Source organism: Pagrus pagrus (genome assembly GCF_965226575.1).
Source record: "Pagrus pagrus genome assembly, chromosome: 4".
Taxonomy (NCBI): domain Eukaryota; kingdom Metazoa; phylum Chordata; class Actinopteri; order Spariformes; family Sparidae; genus Pagrus; species Pagrus pagrus.
Genome location: NC_140188.1, coordinates 27,652,854 through 27,675,969, shown reverse-complemented (window position 1 = coordinate 27,675,969; position 23,116 = coordinate 27,652,854). Strand labels below are relative to the sequence as shown.

General features: G+C 40.5%; 1 protein-coding gene across 1 annotated transcript; it reads right to left on the bottom strand.

Annotated features, from left to right (window-relative positions):
* Positions 1 to 2,172: 2,172 nt before the first annotated feature.
* On the bottom strand, positions 2,173 to 22,858 carry pxylp1 (2-phosphoxylose phosphatase 1; the record flags this gene model as incomplete). The annotated part of the gene is given in 6 exon segments (XM_084350321.1): positions 2,173 to 4,017; positions 4,269 to 4,408; positions 13,347 to 13,473; positions 14,942 to 15,130; positions 22,737 to 22,840; positions 22,842 to 22,858. Coding segments are annotated over 6 exon segments (1,605 nt in total). The 3' UTR covers positions 2,173 to 2,989.
* Between the last annotated feature and the right edge of the window lie 258 nt (positions 22,859 to 23,116).

The window sequence follows — 23,116 nt, the reverse complement described above, 5'->3', positions numbered from 1 at the left end:
AGGAATCAGGTCGGCCGAGGAAGGTTAGCTCCTATCATTAACAACCCTGACGTCATGGCATAACATGGGAAATGGCCCAGGAGAGGGTTTGGATGTGACCGGGGAAAGTTTGTGAATAAATTTGCATGGACTTATGCATTTTTGCCTCAACTTTGGGATTGAGATGTGAGCTGAAATTCAGGGTGTGACTCAGCAACAGAAGGTAATGTGAGTTTGAATCCAATCCAGTCCTGGGAGTTCAAAAATGTTCATACTTTTTTAGTGTCACTCCTGTCCAACAGTACAACAATAAATAAATCCATTGTAGCTGTCTAAGAAAAACTCCATTAAAGCTCCTTGAATGCATACAAATCCCAGCTTCCTATAAATCCTGCCGTCACCGTGTAACCAAATGAAAAGTCTTGTCCCAGCAGATGACATCTGTAAACTATCCATACTACAGCATCAATTGTGTGCCTATTTATTCGCTCGGAAATAGCTCTCTACTGCCAGGACAAACACAATGTCCCTATACAGCAAATGTAATTTACCCATCTCACTCTTGTTATTGCATTTTTCCAGTCAATACTCTCCTGATTCTGAAAGGACAAAAAAAAGCAGAGCGACCAAGCTGAGGCACTTTTGAATATGAGCTGTAGAATTGATATCTTGTCAGCGTTGTATATTGTCTCTAATGATGATGACACATGACTTATCTAGTAGTGGGGGCATAGGCACTCAAGGTTTACATTCATATAAATGTACTGGCTGTGTGCTGTGCCCCTGCAGCACTGTTGACAAAGTGGATAACTGATAGCAGCAGATGGCTTCAGACTGCCTATGAATGGTTTGTGGAGCTAATATGCCATCTAGTGGTGGATTCATGTAAGAGACGCCAACATAAAATTGATGTTTTCACTTATGTAATCAGTCATGTATGCATCATTTATATACATAAACAGTTGTGGTTTGCACACACAGCATGCATATCATGAGTTCCAATGATTTCTACAACTCTCATTTTACTGTGATGGAATGATTGGGCACAGTCTTTGTCACACAAAACATTCATGAAGATTAATTCAACGGTTTTAATTTGGGAAATGTGACCACATCATTCTAAAATTTAACCAAATGCCCCTTGGTCATTTTCACCTCAGTGGGTCATCATGTTCTCAACAGGCTTCAAGTCCAGACTTTGGGATGGCTGTTCCACAACCCTTCATTCTTACCTGATTTGGCCAATTCTTTATAACTCATGATGCATGATAGGGGTCATTATCCTGTATGAACACCAAACAACCACTTACCTTCTGACTGATAACTGTAGGTGATTCCTAAAGAATTTAGAGGCAATCCTCCTCGGTAATTCCATTAACTTACCATAAAGCACCAGCAAAACAGCCCCACAGGGTAATACCACTACCACCATGTTCTATACAAGTTATGTTGTTATTGGGGGTTCATTTCTTCTGCAAACATACAGTATGTGTCTGGTCATTGGCCAAATAGCTCAAGTTTCGTATCATTTGACAGCAGAGCTTTCCTCCAAAAGTCTCTTGCTTTGAAGTTGCTGCATCCGGAACAACGGCTTCATCTCTCAGAGTCTCTCAGCCCATGACGATGTACAGTAAATCATGCTCGAGTGTGAACATCAACTGTGTTCAAGCCACTTCTAATTCATCGCGGACCTGCTTTTACTTGATTCTTGTCCTAATCAATTTTCTCTCAGTACCAGGTGATATTTTTGGTTTCTTCCTGATCATGACAGTGATGGCACTACAAAGTAATTACACTTTTTCAGATCAATGCTGAGCTCGTTAGACTTTCTTGTAGTATTTGTGGCTAATGAGTGTATCAAACTACCCCTATTCAAATGGGCCCAGAGAAGTCACCAGCTGTTGTCAATCATAATTACTGAAGAAGAAGAGGCTGTGCCACAAAACAAACGTTTTACATCACCAGAATCAATCGCTCAGTTTCCTGTATGTATAGTTTTTAGATTTGGTCACATTTTTAGAGGACCCATAAGAAATTCTGGCTTCATGAATGTTTTTTGTGACAAAGAAGTATGCACTCCACAACTCCAAAATGTGAGTTGTAGAATTTGTTGTCCTATGGTCATATGCTTTATATCAAAATATCACAAGGAATCCATTTCTCAACAAACCAGTCACAAATGATATAAACATGTCTGCTCATACGGAACCTTTATTTAACCAACAATATATTTCCAACAAACAAAAATTATAAGTGGAATGTGATTGGTTTTTATTACCAATTAATATAAATACAGATTTACTGTAGTTGTAAATTAATGCAAGAAATAAAAAAACACCTATCATTTATCACTTTCAAAGTACCAGAGACAACTTTACTAAAACAACGAAAACAAATCATCAGGATAGAAATAACATTAAACAGACAGCCCACTGAAAAGACTCAACATTAAAACCCATAGAAATGTTAAGTGACAAATTAATTATATTGAGTAATGTGGGCCAAACTAGCCCAAAGTGAAATTTTCATTGAAAAGATTTACTACACACAATATTTTCCAGGAATGATTAATCCAGCATAGAATTTTCCAGCTTCGATATTCCCTTTTCTTGCAAACATTTGGGAATCCTGGAATTTCACAATTCCATGGTATTATGGAATGTAGGAATAAAGTGGCTAAGTGCCATACAACTTCCCTTGAATTATCTCTTTCAGATTTGCTATAGAAAACATACAATATTCAAAAAGGAACTTCAAACTTTGTAGAAAGGTTAGAAACTTGAGACCTCTGACTAATGTGTAATGTACAGTAGTGTGTGTTCTGAACTCACTTTGTGCTCAGAAATGTCAACGACTACATTTAAAAATATGTGGAATTTTAAGACACTATGAGAAGCATAAAAAGTGCACCATCTTCAAAAGTGGAAAACAACTAAAAGTCAAGGGAAGTACAACCATCTGCCAGCTCTGCGTCCATACTCAGTCACCCTCCTCTCCATCTGTCCATCTGTCAACCAGGGCGCCTGAAGCAGGCCTCCTGGTAGGAAGTAGCATTGACAAGGCTGAACATGTCTCTCCTGACAAAAGACAGGAAGTTCTTCAGAGGGCAGAGTGGCTGACTGGCATGGCGGTCGTGGGAGCGACAGAAGGTGGTGTGAAATGTCACATCCTCACCGTTGTACAGAACCCTGATGAACAGTTCCCCGTCTTTCACTTTCGACTTCTCACCTTTGCTGGCTCTCTTCTTTGGCTGCCCTTGCATCACTGGTGGACTCTTCCACAGTTCAAAGACTACTCTTGCTGCAAAACGTGGAAAACGTGCTTCCTCCAGTCCCAGGGCGCTCAGTAACGGGGCCATGGTAACATCGTGGGCTGAAGAGAGGGTGAAGACCTCCTCGCCTCCTGCACGAGGCTGTCGGCCAGCCTCATTATCCCTGGCCACACGCTCCATCTTGGTGGCAGTTCGGTTGAGGTAGGGGTACATGGCCAGGATGGCGTATTTATGGTACAGCCCCACTCTTCTCCGATCAACCTCATCATCTAGCTGCTGTCGACGAATCACAGCAAACTGTGCCATTGTCAGACATTGCTTGGTACCACTATCTCCCATGGGAACACATGGGAAAGAGATGCCATGGCACAAATGGCACAGCAAGGAGTCTATAGGGTTTGCAGCACGGAGCTGGCGGGTGAGCAGTCCCAAAGTCCGTGCCATATCCACGTAAGTCCTCTCAAGTTCGGTATCGCTCACTCTGAGCCGATACTGCCTCCTCTGCTCTTCCTCCAGGTATCTGTTCCTGGCAGGGCAGTCACATGCTGAGCCGCAGAACAATGTGCTCCACTGGTGCCGCACAGTCAGTTTGGTCCAATCAAAGTCCGGTAAAAATCCGTAGAGGAATGCCAATCCGCTCTGGAGAGTGCGGCTCTTACCTGTGGTCTCAACCCACACCTGACGGGGCAACCAGTCAGAGCGGAGGAGATTGTGACGCTTGTAGGCTTGATGGAGGAGCTGCCCGTTGCGCAGGTGTTGAACCACACCTGTAAAAGAACGGAAACAAGATGATGTTTACGACATTTAACTTGTAGATTGATTTGATAAAAAGAGTGATTAATTTTTAGAATTGATCCAATATTAGCTGTTTGGAAGGAAATCTTGAACTGGAAAGGATCATTTGAAGTGGAGTGTTGACAGGTATAAAGGAACATGTAATAAGTGTCTATGAAAGTTCAGCTTTGATTAGAAGAGAAGAAAACTGTCTGGTTGTGGTGGGCAGAGCTTCCTTGCCTACCTGTCTGCGTGAGTTCTCCCATCTCACAGGCACTGTGGTTGGGCAGACGGGGAACAGAGCTCAGTGGTGACTCCCAATGGCCACGCCCTCCCAGGCCCATATGACTGATGAAGGTGTTTAGCAAGGGGTGGGAAGGCTTCCTGAGGGTAGTAAAGAATGATAAACTATGGTAAATATCAGGATTCTAAAATCATAGACAGAGTGGAAGGATGTTCAGCTATGCTATTATAGTATTTTGTTGGAAAACTATAATAAAGGCTGAAAAAGAGATAAATTATTGACCCGATTATGGGGGTTTTAAATATATATATTTTTTTGACTGGATAATGAAATTAAAGCCGATAAATAGTCCCATAAAAATAGCACACGGTTGTCGCGCTCTTGACCTCATACAGCTGCGCCTGTGTAGAGCCGTGAAGTGTTAAGAGCTCATGGCATGGCGAGTATGGAGGTTTTTCACCAGTCCCTCATTCCCAGGACTCGGAGCCTGATGGAGTACTGGAGGAGCTCCAAATCCCGTTTGCCAACCCTGGCCCGACTTGCAAGTACAGTAAATACCTGTCAGTCCCTTGCACTAGTGCTGACAGTGAGTTTTTTGTTTTTTGCTGCTGCTCATGTGGTTGATGAGAAAAGAAACAGAATCGGATGCGAAAAGGCAGAGACGCTTCTTTTAACCAAAAAAATCTCAAGGCCCTCAAAGCAGGATGGTTTGAAAGTTTCTGAGCTGAGATAGGAAATTTATTTGGTTTGTTGATTTGTGAAAATGTGAATGCCAACTATGTGCCTTTTGTCAATGTTTTATCTGCAGACAAAGCAGCCATAGGCTTGCCTTTCAGTTCTGTAACAGCCTTTATTTTTGTACTGAGGGATGCACTCTATTTTTTGTTTTAATTACTTGTGTTTAATACATCAACATGTCTGATTTGAGATATTGTCTGCCTATTTAATTCATTTCGAATTCATATGCAGAACATTTGATAAGCTTAGTTATATTAAAGCCAACGTACAGAAAAACCTTCCTCACTCAAAATAAATGAAGATTTGAAGTCAGAACTTTTCTTTGTTTTTGTTGTTTCAGAGCATATGGAATATTAAATCATTCATCTTTGCTCACTATATCTTAGCCGTTTCATCAAGACACAATATTATATTGATTCTTTGGACAACTTGGGCCTGCGATCGATATGAGATGATATCATATGTCCATTCAACACAGTCAGTTACATTTATATCAACTCATAAAAAGCAACTAAAATATTATTTGACATTTGTATTATTGAACTCTTCAGTGGAAATATTATTTTATTAGTGGTTCCAGACATTTAACTGGGAAACAATCTATTCTCTTTAATAAAAAAGAAAGCTCTGAAAGAATCCATAGTGTGCATCCCAAGTTGAAACCACAACTACCACTGAGAAGCAGTTACAACAATTGTTTGTTTGTCCCTGTGGAGGTAATGAATGTGTGACAAACCTCATGGTCACACAATTATTTTGAGAAACATGCCAGATAAAATGAGGCACAAATATATTTAAAGGTTTTATTGCTTTCGAACAGTTTCATAGTTGTAGTTATTTTCAGTAAATCATATCTATTACATAACACCACATTAGAATAACAGCAAATTAATTTTCATGCCAGCAGACAAAGGACAAATTGACATGTCACAGAAAGGAAGCAACTAAGCCAAACTACCAAACTTCTTTTTCTTAAATGTTTCCATTTGTTTCTTTGATATTATTGTAAACTGAGTATCTTCGAGTATTGGACCACTGATGGGAGAAACTAAACATAAACATAAAGACATCACTTTGGAGTTTAAAAATATTTGTTAGTTGACCCTTTTATAAATACATCAATGAAACGATACTTATTACAATTGTCATGGAACCTTGCTTTTGATTCTCAAAACATGAAACACTGGAGGAACTTTAACTGTAAGTCCATCAATTGATAAATGGATTGACAGAAATTTAGAAGAAGTTTAATAATCATTAAAACATTCTCTGGCCCAAGCTTCTCAAATGTGAAGATTTTCAGTTTTTTTCCGTGTAATATCACTATCAACTGAATATATATAGGTTTTGGACCTGTTGCTGTAGTTTTGGTTTGACAAAACAAGCAAAAATGTCAATTTGGGCAATAGAAAATTATGATCACCATTTGTGAGTACTCGATTTAACATATTACTCGTTTAATCTAGAAAAAATAGTAACAGTCAATAATAAAAATAAAGAGTGAGAGTGTCGTGGCAATTTCTTTACCTTTACAATAAGTGAAGAAAAGAACACTTCAATGCCATCTTGCTTTTAAGATGTCATTCTCAGAAACATAAGCATATTGGCTCACCCTGGCAAAAAATTATAATTAGCAGCAATTCAGAATTTACAGTATTTAATTGACTTTTCATCACACAGAGAGTGCTAGTATCCAAGGCACAGGGTAAGGAGGGGTGAGTGATGACAAACTACTAAACTAGTTTTATCTGTTTCTCAACAAGAACAGTCTGTGCTGAGGCAAGTGGAAAATGTTGGTCACATACTGGAATGCAACTTGGTTCAATTGAGGAGAAACATTTTCTTTCACAGTAGTTCATTTTACAGCTTTAGGCACAATTGTATTAATGGGGTTTGATTCATTTACATTTAACTGATGCTAAACTCAATGTTCCCATAACAGAAGGCTAATGGCATTATTTTATTGTCAGTATACAGAGAACCTAATCATTAATGTAAGGAGATTTACATGTTCAGTGTGTAACAGCAGGAGCAGGTCACTTCCTACCACCATCTACCACCAGGTGTCTCTCTAACACAACACTGCTGGACTACAGCACTGTTCAATATGTGTGGGAGGGTATACGGGAGATGGTGATATAAAAAGATGAAAGAATTTGTTGCCTTGGGACACGCATTCATGCATATACAGATATACAAGCACAAACACACAAACAAATCAACAGACACAGGGATGAGGGCAGCAAGAGGAGCAACCAGTGATCTAATAGATTAGAGATGATTGAAGATTACAGTGGAATAAAACAAATCTGTGGGAGCTGCAGCTCAGCTCGCTCAGATTAAAAGAGTGCACACAAACACAGACCCACACACACACACACAGTTTCCATAGTGATCATGGACTGGTTCAGGATCGTGACATTAAAACCTTCTGTCATCACTCTTAAATCACACTTTTGATTGCGAGGATTGACCGAGTGCAGTAAAGTTAATCTGGCATCTACAGCCATAAAGGACGGGGCTACAAAGGTACCAATTCCCTTTTCTGTCAAAATAAAAGCTTCAAAGTACCACTCTGATTTCAGATGAAAGCACTAGCCTACATTTTCTATTTTTAAGAGAACTGTTTTCTTTTGTTGTCACGTTGCATCAGCACCTGCCTCTATCCGCATTCAATATTCACTTACACAGTAATATATGCACCACAAGGCACATGAGTGTTGAAATGAGTGAGATATTGTGCTCATCGGTGTTCCTCTCTGCTCTGTCGTCAGAAGATCAGTTTGCTGACGGGAGTATGGGACAATCTAGATTTAATTGGCTACACTGGGAGACTTGATGTCAGGAGATGGGGGACACGAGTGTGGACAAAGAGCCAGCCAGGCTGTCTATTAGACTGATTGTTGCTAACCAAAGATTACAGAGCCCAATTACATTAAGCAGGGATTATTATCACTGGATAGGACAGATTAGTGATGAGGGAGGAAGGGATGGAGAGATGAGGAAAACAGAGGTAGGGAGGAATAAACAGAAAAGGAAATGAAATAGTGTGATCTAAACTGGGGTGAGTGCTAGACAGAATGTTAAAGTGAACAGGATGATTGGTGCAGAAAGACGAAACCTTAACAAAGACTGTAGTGGTGAAAGACGAAGAGGAAAGAGAGAGGGGATGTTCCCTGCTGGAGAGAGCTCAGTTAACCGCAGACGGAGACAGTGGGTCGGCAAGCTGGTGCCAGCACACATACACGCACACTACAGACTCACACACACACACACTCGCGACTGAGCGCTCTGTAAGGATTCAGCCCTGGGCATATGCTAGTTCAGATCCCTGTAATTACACCCCCGTCTAAATACAAAACAGAGCAATCTACAATTATTATGAGGGCACAGAAATGTGAAATAGCTTTTAATAGGAGGTCTGCACCTAATGATTATTTTCATTGTCGAATAAAATGTTGATTATTTTCTGGATTCATCTATTAGTTGTTTGGTCTATAAAATGTCATAAAATGGTGAAAAATGTCAGCCAGTGTTTCCCAAAGCCCAAGATGACGTCATGTTTTGTCCACAGCCCAAAGATATTCAGTCTACTGTCACAGAGGAGTAAGGAGAGCAGAAAATATTCACATTTAAGAAGTGGTATGAGAGAATTTTGACTTTTCTTTTAAAAAAAAATAAAAAAATACTCAAACCTACAAAACGATTTTCAACATAGTTGGCGATTAATTTAATAGATTTTCGATTATTAATTAATCATTGCAGCTCTGTTTAATATTCAATTTCCCTGAAAAACAAGCACGATCAAACTACAAATAGGCCAGACACACTTTGCAATAATTTATCCAACTACTCATTCAGCCACAGATTTCAAAGTAACAGAGCCTTCTGAGCTTTCACGCTCGACATCTACAGATCGTTCTGCTTGTTTCTGTGTACATCATTAGTCCAGAGCCATGTTAGCGGCTCTGTGAGGCTGCTCAAGCACAACAGTGTTTTGAGCTAAATTCTATGTTGTCTATGTTCATATGTACATGTTCACAGTGAGCGCCTTTCCATCCAACTGCTTTTACACACATTTTCAATTTGTGTATAAAGCAGAATGATGATGAGACTATATCAATTAATATATAAAACCGAAGTGCAGTTCAGGCTGGGCAATATATTAATAGTAGCTCATTATCGTGATATGAGACTATACATCGTCTTAGATTTTGGATATCCTTATATTGTGATATGGCATAAGTGTTGTCTTTTCCTGGTTTAAAAGGCTACATTATAGGGTTGCCACGGCGTCGAAATTTTCCCACCAACTATTAAACTTGTGATAACTCTGGTTTGATCCAGTACACCTGACCAGGTAAAACCAGATGCTCGCTATCTGTAGTGCACGGCCTTAATTTACTGCTAACTGAACATTTTCTATTGCTAAAGCTTCACATCAAAAGCATTTAAGTGGTAAAATGACATTGACTTTTATTTAAGTATACTAAACAAAGCATTTCCTGTGACAAACCTATAGGTTGTGAGAGAAACGGAACAAGAGTGAGCTGTTAGATACAGAGTTGCAGATGACAGGCTGCACACCGCCAACTTCTTACACCCCTTTCACACTGGCCAAAAAACCCACTTAAACACACACCTGAGTGAGCGCGCTAATCTACTCTCCTTCTCAGGTGCGATGCTATGATGTGTGCTATGAAGGCAAGGCTGCTGGCTTGATAATATCTTTACAAAGACAGACTGAAGTCAAAGATATTAAAAAAGTAACTGCTGTCATCAGTGTCTTCTGTGTTGTTTGAGCCTAGTCAGCTGCCTGATCGGTACTACAGCGCATGCACAACTCTCATCATCAGAGAGCAGACAGAAAGGAGTCTCACTCCTCCGCAACTTCCATTATCAGCTGCAGAAAAAAACGATTTGTTTATTCAGAACAGAATTGACCAATACATTTAAAAACAGCCCTAACCCTAAGGCAAACTTGTCTCGTGGCTATGTGAAAGGAGTTAATTGCTGATTATTAGCAGGTTTACCAGTGTTTAAAAAACCTCCATATACACGCTCATTTTGGTGTAAAAGCTGTACAGGTAACCAACACATTTTTCCAGATTAGCACAGGTGAACATGGTTTTGGCGCTGTTGCTTTTCGCTATGACAACAAATCCTCTGCCATCGTATTGTCGGTCAACTCTCCTAGCTGTCATCATTGTAGATGACTGATGACCGAGACTGATATTGCCATCCCTCGAGTCACACTGTAAACAAATACTGTAAAAATAAAATTATGTAAAAACGATCTAATCCTATCCCCACAGTAATGGAGCATGGATTAGGTCTTGCTCTCTTGTAAACATTACATGTCATTGTGTCCTTTTGTGCTAGATTTGGCCTAAGATACAATCCGATTCATAATGCCAAACCAAGCTTCAGCTCACACACATACTTTGATATTCACAGAGGAGCTCAGGATTGTAGCCAGAGGATACAAGTATTGGCCACAGAACAGCTCCCGAGGCAAAGAGAAGGGAGCAGGTGCTTGCTCATAGGCACATCAATGCTTTTTTAGTAGATGAAGGCAAGAGTCACTTCATTTCCTGTTAATTACTCAATGGAACACAACCTCCATCATAAGAGGCTTGTGTGCTGAATGGCCTACTTTCAGCTCCAGTTCACAGATCAAGGGTATTGAAAATATCTAATATTAGATGTACATAGCAGTCTAACTGCATCCTGCCAATCTGAAATGCAACTGTGTGTGCACTGTGCCAGCTCAAAAGATTACAGCGGGGCTGCTCCATCCAGATGTGCAAAGCCGATGTGGCCGAAGTGAAAGCTTTGTGCAAAATTAAGTCATTGGCTAAATCTGAACTCAGGTACACAGCCAAATAAGGGGGGTTGGTCACAGGGAAGTTATTGGCCATATGGTCTAAATGACTCATCCATGAGGATTTGTGTGCACACATCAGCACCATCAGACCAAAGTTAAAGATCTTGATACAAAATGGCACATTTTCTGTTATCATTTTGCATAAATTGAGGCTGACTTCAGACTTCTTCTGAAGCTCAAGTACAGAGACATGCTGACTTTTTATTAATTCCTATCAGGAGGACTCCTCTAACCATCTTGAAAGAGTAGAAGTGTGGGCACAGCCAGAGTGCTAACAAAGACAGAGAGAAAGATAAACAGATGAGCATAATGAATTCAAGAAGCTAACGATATTAATTTGTTTGTTTGTGTGTGCAGGTGTGTGTGTGTGTGTGTGTGTGTGTGTGTTTTCCATCCATATTACAGTAGGCAGTTTCTGCAGTGACAATTGTTGTGTCTAACCGCAGCTGCTCAGTGAGCATGTTGCTCAAATCAAGCGAGATAAGACTGTCAACAACGCCGCCTCAACAGACCACTCACACACATGTAAATGTGTTTGTCTTTATATGCGTGTATCCATTTGCACCAAAGCACAGCAGAACAGATGTAGCAAATCAAATCCACCCTCTCCCGCTGACACATGCAGTAACACTTAGAAACCATGGGAATTGTAAAAGCGTATCTTTTTCAGTTTGCTTGAGTTGAATGCGAAAACAGATCCTGATATTTCAAATGGTAAATAAATCAATTTAGACAGAGGTCTCTGTAATCCTCACAAATACCACAGAAAACAGTATTTTACAACTACTTCCTAATTAAAAAGACTGAGCTCATTTACTGACAGCTGCTGTCAAGCCAGCAGTTTTTGTAAGAGGATATGAGAAGTTGTTGCAGTAATTGGTCTCTCCCATTTTCCAGCAGGTCCTCTTGTTAGGCATAAAGCAGAGGTAGCTGGGGTGCTGCTTGGGAGGCCAGCTTAAATCCTGGTGGCATTTCGTGCCCTTTAGTCTGACCTGTATTAACTGAAACTGTGAGCATGAAGCCTTTATCTTCAGAGTCTGGAAACCAATGTAAAGTCTAAGAATGCATTCATGAAGCTTTTCATTTTATCCGTTTGTTGTTTTCATAGTAATTACACATAACAACACCACAATTTTTTGTCTTCACCTCCATCTTCCATTTCTTGTCTTGAGTGTCCATCCAACAACCTTGCTTTATGACGACTGTTTCTACCGTTTTATGGGTCACTGTATTTGGGGTAGTGCTATAGGACTTTGCCAGGCTCCATGAATTTTATAGAAGTTTTTACACGATTTTCTACAAGAAAATCAACCGCCAACAAAACCTAATGCATACCGTTTGCTGCTATGCTCTTTGCAACAAATGTCGTTTTCATTTTATCTTTATGGCCCCTTTACCATCTGGGACAAAATTTGCTTCAAGGCAAACTGTCTCATTTGCATCATATGACTCAACTGGCCAAACAGTTGTATCAACTACTTTCTGAAACGGTATCACCCAAAAATGGAATATAATGAGCGTCACGATGGTACCTATTATTGCAGGCTGATTGTATTTGATCGCTTTGTGGGAGAAAAATATGATTTTCCCAGGACATTCTGTCTCCATACGATAGGAGGTCATACGTATCCTGTACAAACGTTAAAGTCTGGATAAGGATAGTGATGTCTGCGTGCGTCTATGTGAGCAAACTTAGCGTCTGTGACCTATTTTCCTCCTATCCCTCACTTGGCTAGAGGTGAGAAGCTCTGCATTAACCTCCCTTGCTATGTTGTTAAACAGATAACAATGTATGGGAGGGATGCTTCCTGAGCTGTAGATATAATTTGAACATTTGGGAAGACTTGTCAGGATTATCATGGCATCACTCTGTGCAGACAGATGTGCTGTTATTTTGCTCCTCCATGAACATGTTTTATAAACTATTTCAACTTAAGTCATCAGTGTCTCCAAGTCTTCTTCATCTCTCCTGAATGGTCAAGGGAGCCTAAAACTCACAACAGATTTACGCTTAAAAGGTATTCATGACACATTCATGAACATGCAGTATTTGCAATGAGTTTCTTTATGCCACATAGGTGTTTACAGAATGTATTGCTTTTCTCAAGTTGCAGAGTGCCGCGCTCTCTAGCCAGATACCATTTTTACATAAGCGTTGCTCGATTCTAGATCACACAAAGATTCATCGGTTCTTTGAGAATTCTTTTGTTCTGCTACACTTCTTTTCACATCACTTCTTCAGCAACCTAGTTCAGGATTGACAATGGCCAAGAAATTGAGCAAAGAAAAATTCCAACATCCTCCCCTTCTTCAGAAAAGTTGAAGGAACTACAAATAAGCCATGACACTAGAGGGATGAACAAAATATTCTTTTTGGCTATGGCCGAATGTGACAATGACATGAAAATGCTAGTTTTTATATCTACTATGTATTTTGTAGAAAGCGTGTGTACCTGCTGGTGGACAAGGTGCAGTCAATGGCGGGCCGTTTGGTCTTGGGGATGGAGTAAAGTGGGTAGCGGTCACCATGGCGAATCATCACCTGGACAGACAGCAGCTTGTAGTCAGCAGGACTGTGACCTGTCAAAGGAGACTGCCATTAGGATCCACAATTATCCAATGTAACAAGCAGACTTGAGAACTGCTTGTTTGGTATCAGTGAAAGCTTTACCATTACTTATAATAAGTGTTTACCTTTCATTATCAATTATCTAATTAAGAATGCAGTTAGATTGTTGAACAACGCTTTGCTGGTTGTTGCAACTTTACTGTCATTTTGAGACAAAGCAGACATGTTCAGGGCTAAAACTCTGCACACTACCTGCTCAGCACCAAACAGCAGGCAGACAAAGAGTGGAGCCTTTAGCAGGTCAAAGAACCAAATATTTTTCTCAGGAGTTGTTGGAAGCAAAAACAGAGCTAAAAGGGGAGCGAATATTTCACTTAAGACTCATCAGGTAGACACAAACATGATTTCTGCTAAAAGTGCAAAGAAGGAAATGTTTGCCAACAAGTTGCAAACATTTCAGTGACAGTCTGTCAGCAATTTATATACAGCTAGTTTGCGGGGGCCCTAAGTGGCCATAAAAATTACTTTTAAAATTTAAAGATATACTGAATGCTTTACTCTGCAAAAAGCTGAATCAATAAGAATGATGGAAAAGTGCTCAACTCAGGAGATCGACAAACGATCGAAGAGTTAAGGCACATATTCTTCATAAGCACACACACAAGCAAATGTAAATTTAACAAGTGTTTGCAGCAACGCCAACTAAGCAGCAGCATGAGAAACATTAAAAACATGTGTTCATTGGCTGTGTGTGTGTGTGGGTGTTTAACAGTAAATTAAGAAAATAGGAGAGACCAGGACACTTAAAAAATGCTCATGTCACAGGGAAAATAACAACACCTAAAAAAGAAATTAATTTATTTAAAATAATAATACTTGTTTGTTACTGATTTTTAATAACTACCAATCTCAATCTTAGAGGAAGAAAATGATTTTTCTTCTTTAGAGACAAAACTGTCATCCAGAGATAAACAGAGTAAAATCTAATTAGCAGTGCCTGGTATTACTTGTCTTAGGCGGTGAAGGATATTTAAATGATTGCCTCGGGTTGTACTGACTTTTCAGAGGAGGAAAAAAATACAAGGCTCCATGCTGCTGTGCTGTAGAGAGAGAGCACTGCAGCATTATGGATGATGCAATCTAGTGGAAATGACTATCGCCCAATTAACACATCTCCCGAGTCCTGACACACTAAATCTGACATTATTACTATATTAAGTATTTATACACTGTCCATCAAACTGGGGGATTCTAGCAGCTGATCTAAACTTGTTTTTAATGCTCTGAAACTGTGATGCTGTTATACTTGCTGCTGCTTAATTGGAGAAAATCAGCGATCACTGGTCTCATGAGTTTTCATCAAGTTTTCAGGAATACAAATGACAGACGTTACCAAGCTCAAAATCACATATTCAATCCACATGCTTGTAGTCTTTAGTTAGATTTGATAGATCGTATTTGTCAGTGTGCAGGTCTCACCCTCCCATGCCTGTTCGGTACGGTTTGGAGTGTTGCAGTAGCCGTAAGCCTCAGATATGGGGTTGGGCTCCTCGGTGTGAGGCACTGGGAACACTCTCTTTCTGCTCTTCCCCAGAGGCACCCCAGCACCTCTATCTACAGCCTGGAAGGGTCGCTCCTCCACTATGGGAGTGATGGGGATCAGGTTCACTGGAGAAAATGAAAAAGAAAATTAAAGGTTGACTTGAGAGGCATGAAGAAATTGAAAAATGGATAAAGAGGGTCGTGTGTAAAATAAATAGAGCAGAGGAAAACAAGACTAAGGCTAATGCATGTCTCTCATGCCAGACTCCAAAAACACACATGCACACCCATAATCCTCTGCAATTATGGCTCTCAAAATTAGAAAAAATCAAGGCTACTTGTTGTCTAGTGAGTGGTTTGTTGGTCTGTGGTACCCCTGATCTCATTGCTGTCTTTACCACCAGGAGTAAAGATGAGCAGAATGAGGAGGCAAGTACGCAACAGCACACATGAGGTTCAATGGCGACGTACAGCCACAGTAAACTTCACATGTGGCTTTCTGGTTCAACATGGCCTTCCAACGCCAATTGCTAATTAGCATAAATCACAGGTATTTTGTATTTGACCTGATGATAGTGCTAGATGAAAATTATATGGATCACCGAAGGGATTTTAATTCATCCTGGGAGTGCATGAATGGTGATTGTCTGCACCAAATTCTCTGGCAACCAATCCAACAGTTACTGAGACTCGACTGAGTAAATAAACAAGACAACTAATATCGGTCAGGCTCTACCTAAAACCACAAAAGACAATCTCACAGTGACAATAGATAAACAGCCAGGGGATCGCCAAATAGATCATTCATTTGGATTTATCCTCTGGAGACCATGCATATCCCAAAAACCATAGCAATTCTTAGAGTTGTTGAAATTTTTCTCTCAAAAGACAAATATTTCACTTTATGCTGGCGGTAGAGGAAAAGTTATCTGGAGACCATGAATGTCTATGTTAAATTCATAAGATATTTGTTGAGATATTTCAGTCTGAACCAAAGCAATAAAATGACCAATCAACACTGCCAACCCTAGAGCAGTGCAGTACAAAGGGGAGAGTCATTTTGGCAACTCATGATGTAAAGGATCTGCAACCAGCACTCATCCGTAAACAGGAACAAGTACAGCAATAAAAGCCACATGACGAGGCAGTGTGACAGAAGTCGTAAAAATTAAGAAACCAATTCAACTGTAGTTCATCTCCACGTCAACAGCTCTGTAACCCAAAACCCCTCACTGCTACCAGTGTGTTGCCTGGACACCAGTGACCTGTGACCCCTGGGAGGAATGATCCAATAAGAACCGAGATGTTGTGGGAACTGGAAGGCCCATTCACAAAGGTCCAACTCTGAAGAGAAAGAAGTTGAACCCATATGGCCTTTTGGCAAGACAGATATTCAAATCCTGCTTATGTTACACACACAGACAAACACAGACAAACACACACACACATCAGAAATCCAAGCTGGCAAGTCAACTGTGCAAATATTACATCCTGCTGCAGAGAAAGAAGAGAGGCTGCCTGCCAGATTCTAAAGCACAAAGAGATAATGCTACTCATTGGTATAACAACTCTCAGGCTTAAATTATCGACACGACTTTAGGTGTATCCATATTACGCAGTGTGTCAAGAGTTACACAGTACCCCTCTAGCATTCACACAGTCATTCATTCAGTTTTCCACTTCCTCTTCTCTCCAGCTGGGCTCATAAATGTTTACAGTGTTGCAGACAAAACATTACTGCTGATGTCCACTTATGATTTTTTTTTTCTTTTCTTTTCAATAATCAGATGAGCCAGTTATCAAGTAAAAATGCCAAATCTTGACTGGTTCTGGCTTCTTAAAAGTGAGGTTTTGCTGCTTTTCTCTGTTTTGTATGATTTAAATAGAATGTTGCTGGGCTTCAGACGTTTGGTCTGACAAAAGAGGTAATCTGAACTTTGATGGGCATCATTTTTCAAGCAACAATGCTAAACATCGATGGTTCCAGGCTGGAACTTGCTGGAACTTCCATCATTTTCAGTGTGAGGATTTGCTGCTTTTCTATGGTTTAGATTTTATAAATTTGAATATCTTTGGGTTTTGGATTGTTTGTTGGAAAAACAAGCTATTTGAAGATGTCACCTTGTGCTTTGGGCAATTTTGCCAAGCATTTGTCACTATTTACTGAAAATTCCATGTCCAAAACGATCAACCAATTAACCAAAAAATCAACAGATTAAATCAATGCCCAATATAACATTTAGTTGTAGCCATGAAAGTGTAAGTGAATAACATTACAACCAACCACCATGAAGCATCCCGAATGCTTCTATTAAACGTCAACATATTATGTAGGGAATTTCCGCAGGATAAAATGAGATGAGACAAAATGTTCAGTGTGAGCTGTAAAACAGCTGAGTCAGGCACCCTCCAAGTACAGGACGCGGACTTTTACTTCTTTAAGCTATCTCTCACATCCACTCACATCATTATATTATCACTTCATCTGAACAGCTGACACACAGCTGTCAAAATGGCTATACATCGTTTTTTTATTCTAATTCTGTTGTATTAGTAGTAGACACAATAGAACACCGAATACAAAACTGGACAGAAAAGCCAAGTCTCAAATCAGAACAAACACAATGACAGTCCAACAAAGCCAATGCCCAGCCAAATACTGTTGAAGTTTAGCACTGGGATCTGCATCTAGAACATTACAGCCAGATAACTTAAAGTTAAAAAAAGTAGTGGAATCCATGTATAGATCTTCACTATTTCTAGACAGTGAGTAGTGAGGTGTCCATATAGGAAATCTAAACTATTTTTAATGAAGATTTCTGCATAAACTCACCAGTGAAGATGAAGACGAGAAGGTGTGCAGCCACAGCAGAGACCATTTTGACGACTGTTCTGCAGCTTGAGGTTCAGCCACACACACTGGAGCTCATTCATTGCCACAACCTGTCCCCCTCTACGCTCTGTGCCCCATACTCTGCCACCCCCCGCCCTCGGCTACCCATCAACACACACGCACGGCTGCCTGAACTAACCAAACTTTTGGAGGCCAGCGCATTCACAGTCACCTACACAATGGGGCTTTTGTATCTCGCTGCCTAACTCCACCGAGTGCACACACAGCACTGGCACACAGAGCACACTGTAGCACATAAACACACTCACGGGAAATTCATGCACCCACATCAATGTGCTTCCAACTTTCCATCCACCAACATTAGATCCTACAAACACAAAAGGAGACTGTCTGAGAGGGCTGTCAACAATGATGACAACTCGGTCTGACATTGATAAATGTTGTTACAGTTCTCTTGAACGAACAACCTACTTCTATACACACACACACACACACACACACACACACAGACACACACAGACACACACACACACACACACATCCATTACTCACAACTACAGAGCTAAATATAGTACACCCTGTTAAATCTTCCACCTCCATGTGTTGGTGAACGCATCATTATGCACACACAGACACAGCTTGACTTCTACCTGAAGGCATAAGTAAAGAGGGTGTTCTGCCACAAAAATGTGAACTAAACAAATTTGGGTCAGCTATCGCACCACACTGATTAGCGGGTGAACAGGTACTCACAAAATGTGGTTTGGCCTGAAATTATGAAGGTGTGTGCCCGTTAACCTGGCTCCAAAGTGTTCTGTGCTGGAGTAACCAAAGACCAGGGTGGAAAGGTGCAACAAATATTGACATAGACTAAGTACTGTGTGGGTGGATGGCCATGGCAGCCTGCAGCTGTCCATCATAATAGACCTTCTAATTTATAAATGACAGATTTTACACATCACTGTCTGTCACCTGCACACCAATGAAATCACAATAAGTGATTAGTCATCACTCTTTCTCACAGGATAGTAGAATAAAACTAAACTATTTGACAACTAGAGGAGGCAGAGCAATGTGGCTTAATGAACAATCCGCAGGGATACAAAACATTATCAGCAAAGATTAAAACCCTGCTTAGTAAATTTAATTAAGCACAACTCCTTGGCACTACAGAAAAGCTAGGGAGGTACTGTTGAGAGACCCCTGACTGCCCCTTGGCTAATCCGATTGTTAATATGGAGCATCTTCATACACCAAGTGCAACATGACATTAAATCTTAAAAAAAATCTAAATTTCTTTCAAAGTGGAAAAGTGACTCAGTGATTAGCATGGTTACCTCTTGGTATGGGAATTAAAGCTGCGGTAAGCGTGGTCAATGTTTAGTTTACTTCTTGTCCATTTTGCAGTTAGCGATCCCCTCCCTGCTCTCTATGTCACCACACGACTCCTTTCTTGTTTTCCAATGCAGCTATCTTTGCCTTTTTCTTTTCTTCAAGCGTTTTTCATTGCTTGGCCATGAGTGCTTGAAGTGCACTGGTAGCTTCCCCTGTTCAACCATTGCCCATATAGGTACCAGAACAGGAGGATCCTACTCCCTGCATATTCACCGAGCAGACAGGACCGCCTCTTTATAGAGTCTCTGTCCAGATTGGATAAAGTCGGCAGGGATACCAAAAAATGTCTTTTGTCTTTTAATGCATGAGCAGGGGGAGGAGACATGGGTTACTGACCAAACACTATAATATAACAGACAGATTCCTGTTGGAATATAGAGCTATTTAACACTTATTTTAATAAGAAAATAACGCTTATAGCGACTTTAATATGATATTGTAATACCAACGGCATTATCAATTCTACTCATCTGTTTGAGTCCTTAGTCATTCCTGATCAACGATGGGCAAACTGTCTGTCAACATCTAAAGTCGATGAAGTGAGAGAATATTTCTTTTCATTTAGGTTTTGTTGGTCAAAGACACATTCTGCTTAGCCTGCAATGTGCAAATGTAAATATAACACAGGATAGTTACCCCCTGTAATGGACATGCTGCTCCCTTTGGAAGGATTTCCACTCATTCATAGAGTGTCAAATGCATGGTTTTACTGGATTTTGAGTCAGCTATCGCACCACACTAATTGTAGAAAGATGTTTAAGCATATTGCTGGTTTCTGACTTGAAATTTTCATTTTACAAACATACAACTAGCACTGTTTTCATCTTTCTTCATGAGATGAAGCCACGGTTTCTTAATCTCTGCAATGCCTCTTTGTTTTTGCAAGTTTCAGGAAGCTAAGATGCACAAGTACAATGCATAACTGATGTGGCCACTGGTCAGCAGGTGTCACTGATTATTATCATGGAAACATGGGTCTTAGTTCAGAGTTAGCCTGAGGGCAGGGTGGTTTGGCTTAAAATAATTCGGTCACTATTTTTGTGAAACTGCCAAACTTGCATTGACTAATGTCAAGGCAAAATGAAGACTGGCTTTTTGTTTAGAACGTATTCTGATTTCAGTTGCATTCCTGTCTCTTCTCTGATAGCACAGTCTCACTCCAACAATCAGTCTGATTCAAGTGAGTGCAGAGACACACTACAAAGTAAGAATGTGAGGAATGTAGAAGTGAGAATTTGCAAGGAGCTCTGCCTATTTAACACTAAATGACACTCTCTGGTGGATTATTGTTTTGGAAAAGTTACAAAAATTAGGTGAATAACATTTTGTTTGAAGTATATTTGTGGTCTTAACTATAAACTTCTGTCCGTCTTCTCCCTTAAACATGCCACATCTCATTTATTTCATTCCAGCTCTTTTTTATTGCTGTGCTTAAACCTTTCTCCTCACAGACAACCGACCTTTCTGTTTCTCTTTTTATATCCTCCCATGACTATCCCCTCTCACTGTGAGTCTACCAGCACTCCTGAAGCACTTAACTCCCGTCAAGCTCTGCTTCACCTTTCCCTTCACTATTGCTAACATCTCAAAATAGTTCCCTTTCTCTGTGTTTCAGTCACTTTGATTCCCTCTACTGCAGCTGCCCTCTCTCAGGTGCCTCTCAGCTCTGTGGTCACTTTCCTCTGGGAAGCACCCATGTGTCAATCAGTGAAACAATCGCACCATTTGCCGCCACGTTGCAGACATCCAGGCTTTAATTTGAGGTAGCCTGGAGCCAGAGAGAGGCATTGACTCCGCCATCGATCACCATCCATCACTCGGCCTCTCGTGGTAATGGTCAACAAACACTAATAAATACATGAATGGGCTTTTCTTAACAGCTTGCGGGGGGTGAGATAGAAGATATTGTGGAGACTCAAACTGCAGAATGAAATGCAGAGAGCGAAGAAAATGATTTTAAAAAATGAACAGAAACATGGAGCAAAAACAGAAGCTGACATCTATTAAACATGAGGAGAAATCCCATACCATCCCTTTCATCCCATGCTCCTCATGGATAATGGCACAGATCTTTCTCTACAGTATGTTTGATGAATAAATGATGACAGCAGCTTTTCTCCAAAAGTACCACTGAAAAATTAAGTGAGGGCAGTTTTGGAAGATAACCTTCCCACAAGCAGTCCCTTACTTAAAAATAGAAACTACAACACAAAATCAATTATCGATCACAGTATCAACTCTTAAAGACAGGCATATATGCAAATACCTGCACACTTACAGTAATTGAGGGGTGGTTAAACGTCATCATAGCCTCTTTCTCTGCCCTCAGAGTATTTTACAAAAGGAGAAGATTACAGGGCTGGGGTTGAGAGTGGGTTTGATAGGGAGGCATTAATAATAACTTACACAGCAACCTCCTCTTAAATGATCACACACATTATTATCAAGTGGAGGGGGAGGGAGGGAGTGACGGTTGGGGAGTTGAGTGTGTATTCTGGGTTGCAGAGTGCAAACACTCGACAAGTATGAGTAACAGCTTACTCACTTCTGCTATTTTTCTGTTCACCTCTGATCTTGCGTGGCATTTAAAGCAACAGAAGAAGACAGAGGAGGAAGAAGAAGAAGTGAAAGCTTTTAAGTATCAGAGGTGTACACAGTTGAGTTTAAATAAGGGGCCAGAATCTCAAAAAGAGCTGATGAAGGACAGCTCAGGGACTTTTGGTAAACATGCAGTCTAAAACACCAGCTCTGTCGCAGTTTTCGCTCTAATATTGTGTGTGTGAAAGCATGATTTATAATCCTATTTGCTTGTCCCGACACACACTTACTATCACCACAAACACTTCCCCTGCATTGGGGTTTCTTAGGACTCTGGCACAAAATAGCTTAAATTTGCACATTTTACATTAAATTACAAATTTCCATTTTTACTGCACGCCCCGTCTTCTCTGTCGCCCACTGTTTTTCCAATCATGCCTGTGAGGTTTTGCGAATCACATCCAGAGCAGGAGAGACTGTCTCCATTTACTGAGCAGTGGTTTCCTTGCATTCACTGTGGCTGGCAGGGATACACTGTCTAGACAATACCTACAGGAGATGCTGAACAATGACTTGATGGGGAAAGACACATTTGTGTACACCTAGGCATTCCACGGCAGATGTGAATGTGTTGCCACAGACTCTATGGAGGTTTCAGAGTATCCCGAGGCCCACTGTTGGTGCTGGATATTTATAGGAAGTCTATAGGGGATTCTGCTTTGTTTTGGTATGAATGGGGTCTCTTGACTGGGAAAGCAAAGAGAGGATATGCATGTATGAACACAAACGCACACTGGGGATTTTTCCGTTGAATATAAGGCTGCACAATTAATCAAAATATTATTGAAACTGCAATATGGCTCTCAATATTCAATACGTAGAAACTTGAGCTATACTTACAAATATGGCTAATTCGTTGAGCACAAACAGAAACCGTGTACTTACAGAACTGGAGGCTCAGACTGATGATGGCCAGCGCAGCTCCGCCCACCACCACCAGGAGGAGGAAGCGGTTACGAGCCAGCATCTTAACATGCGATTGGTCCGCGTCCTTTTCCGTCAGCCATCCAGATCACTGTCCATCCCTGCAGTCTGGACACAACAGAGTGAGGAGGCTTATGAGATTGTATATAATGTGCTAACAATTTTGTTTTCAACTTGTTTTCCTCAATTTCATATGACTTACCAAATGTATTGTCCTAAGGTTGTTTAATTAGTAGGAAGCAGCTTATCGTGCGGCTATACTTTTCCCTCTCTTTAACAGGTAATAATTAAAAAAACTATTAAGTATGCAAATAATCAGTAGATGCAGCCCCCACTCTCTA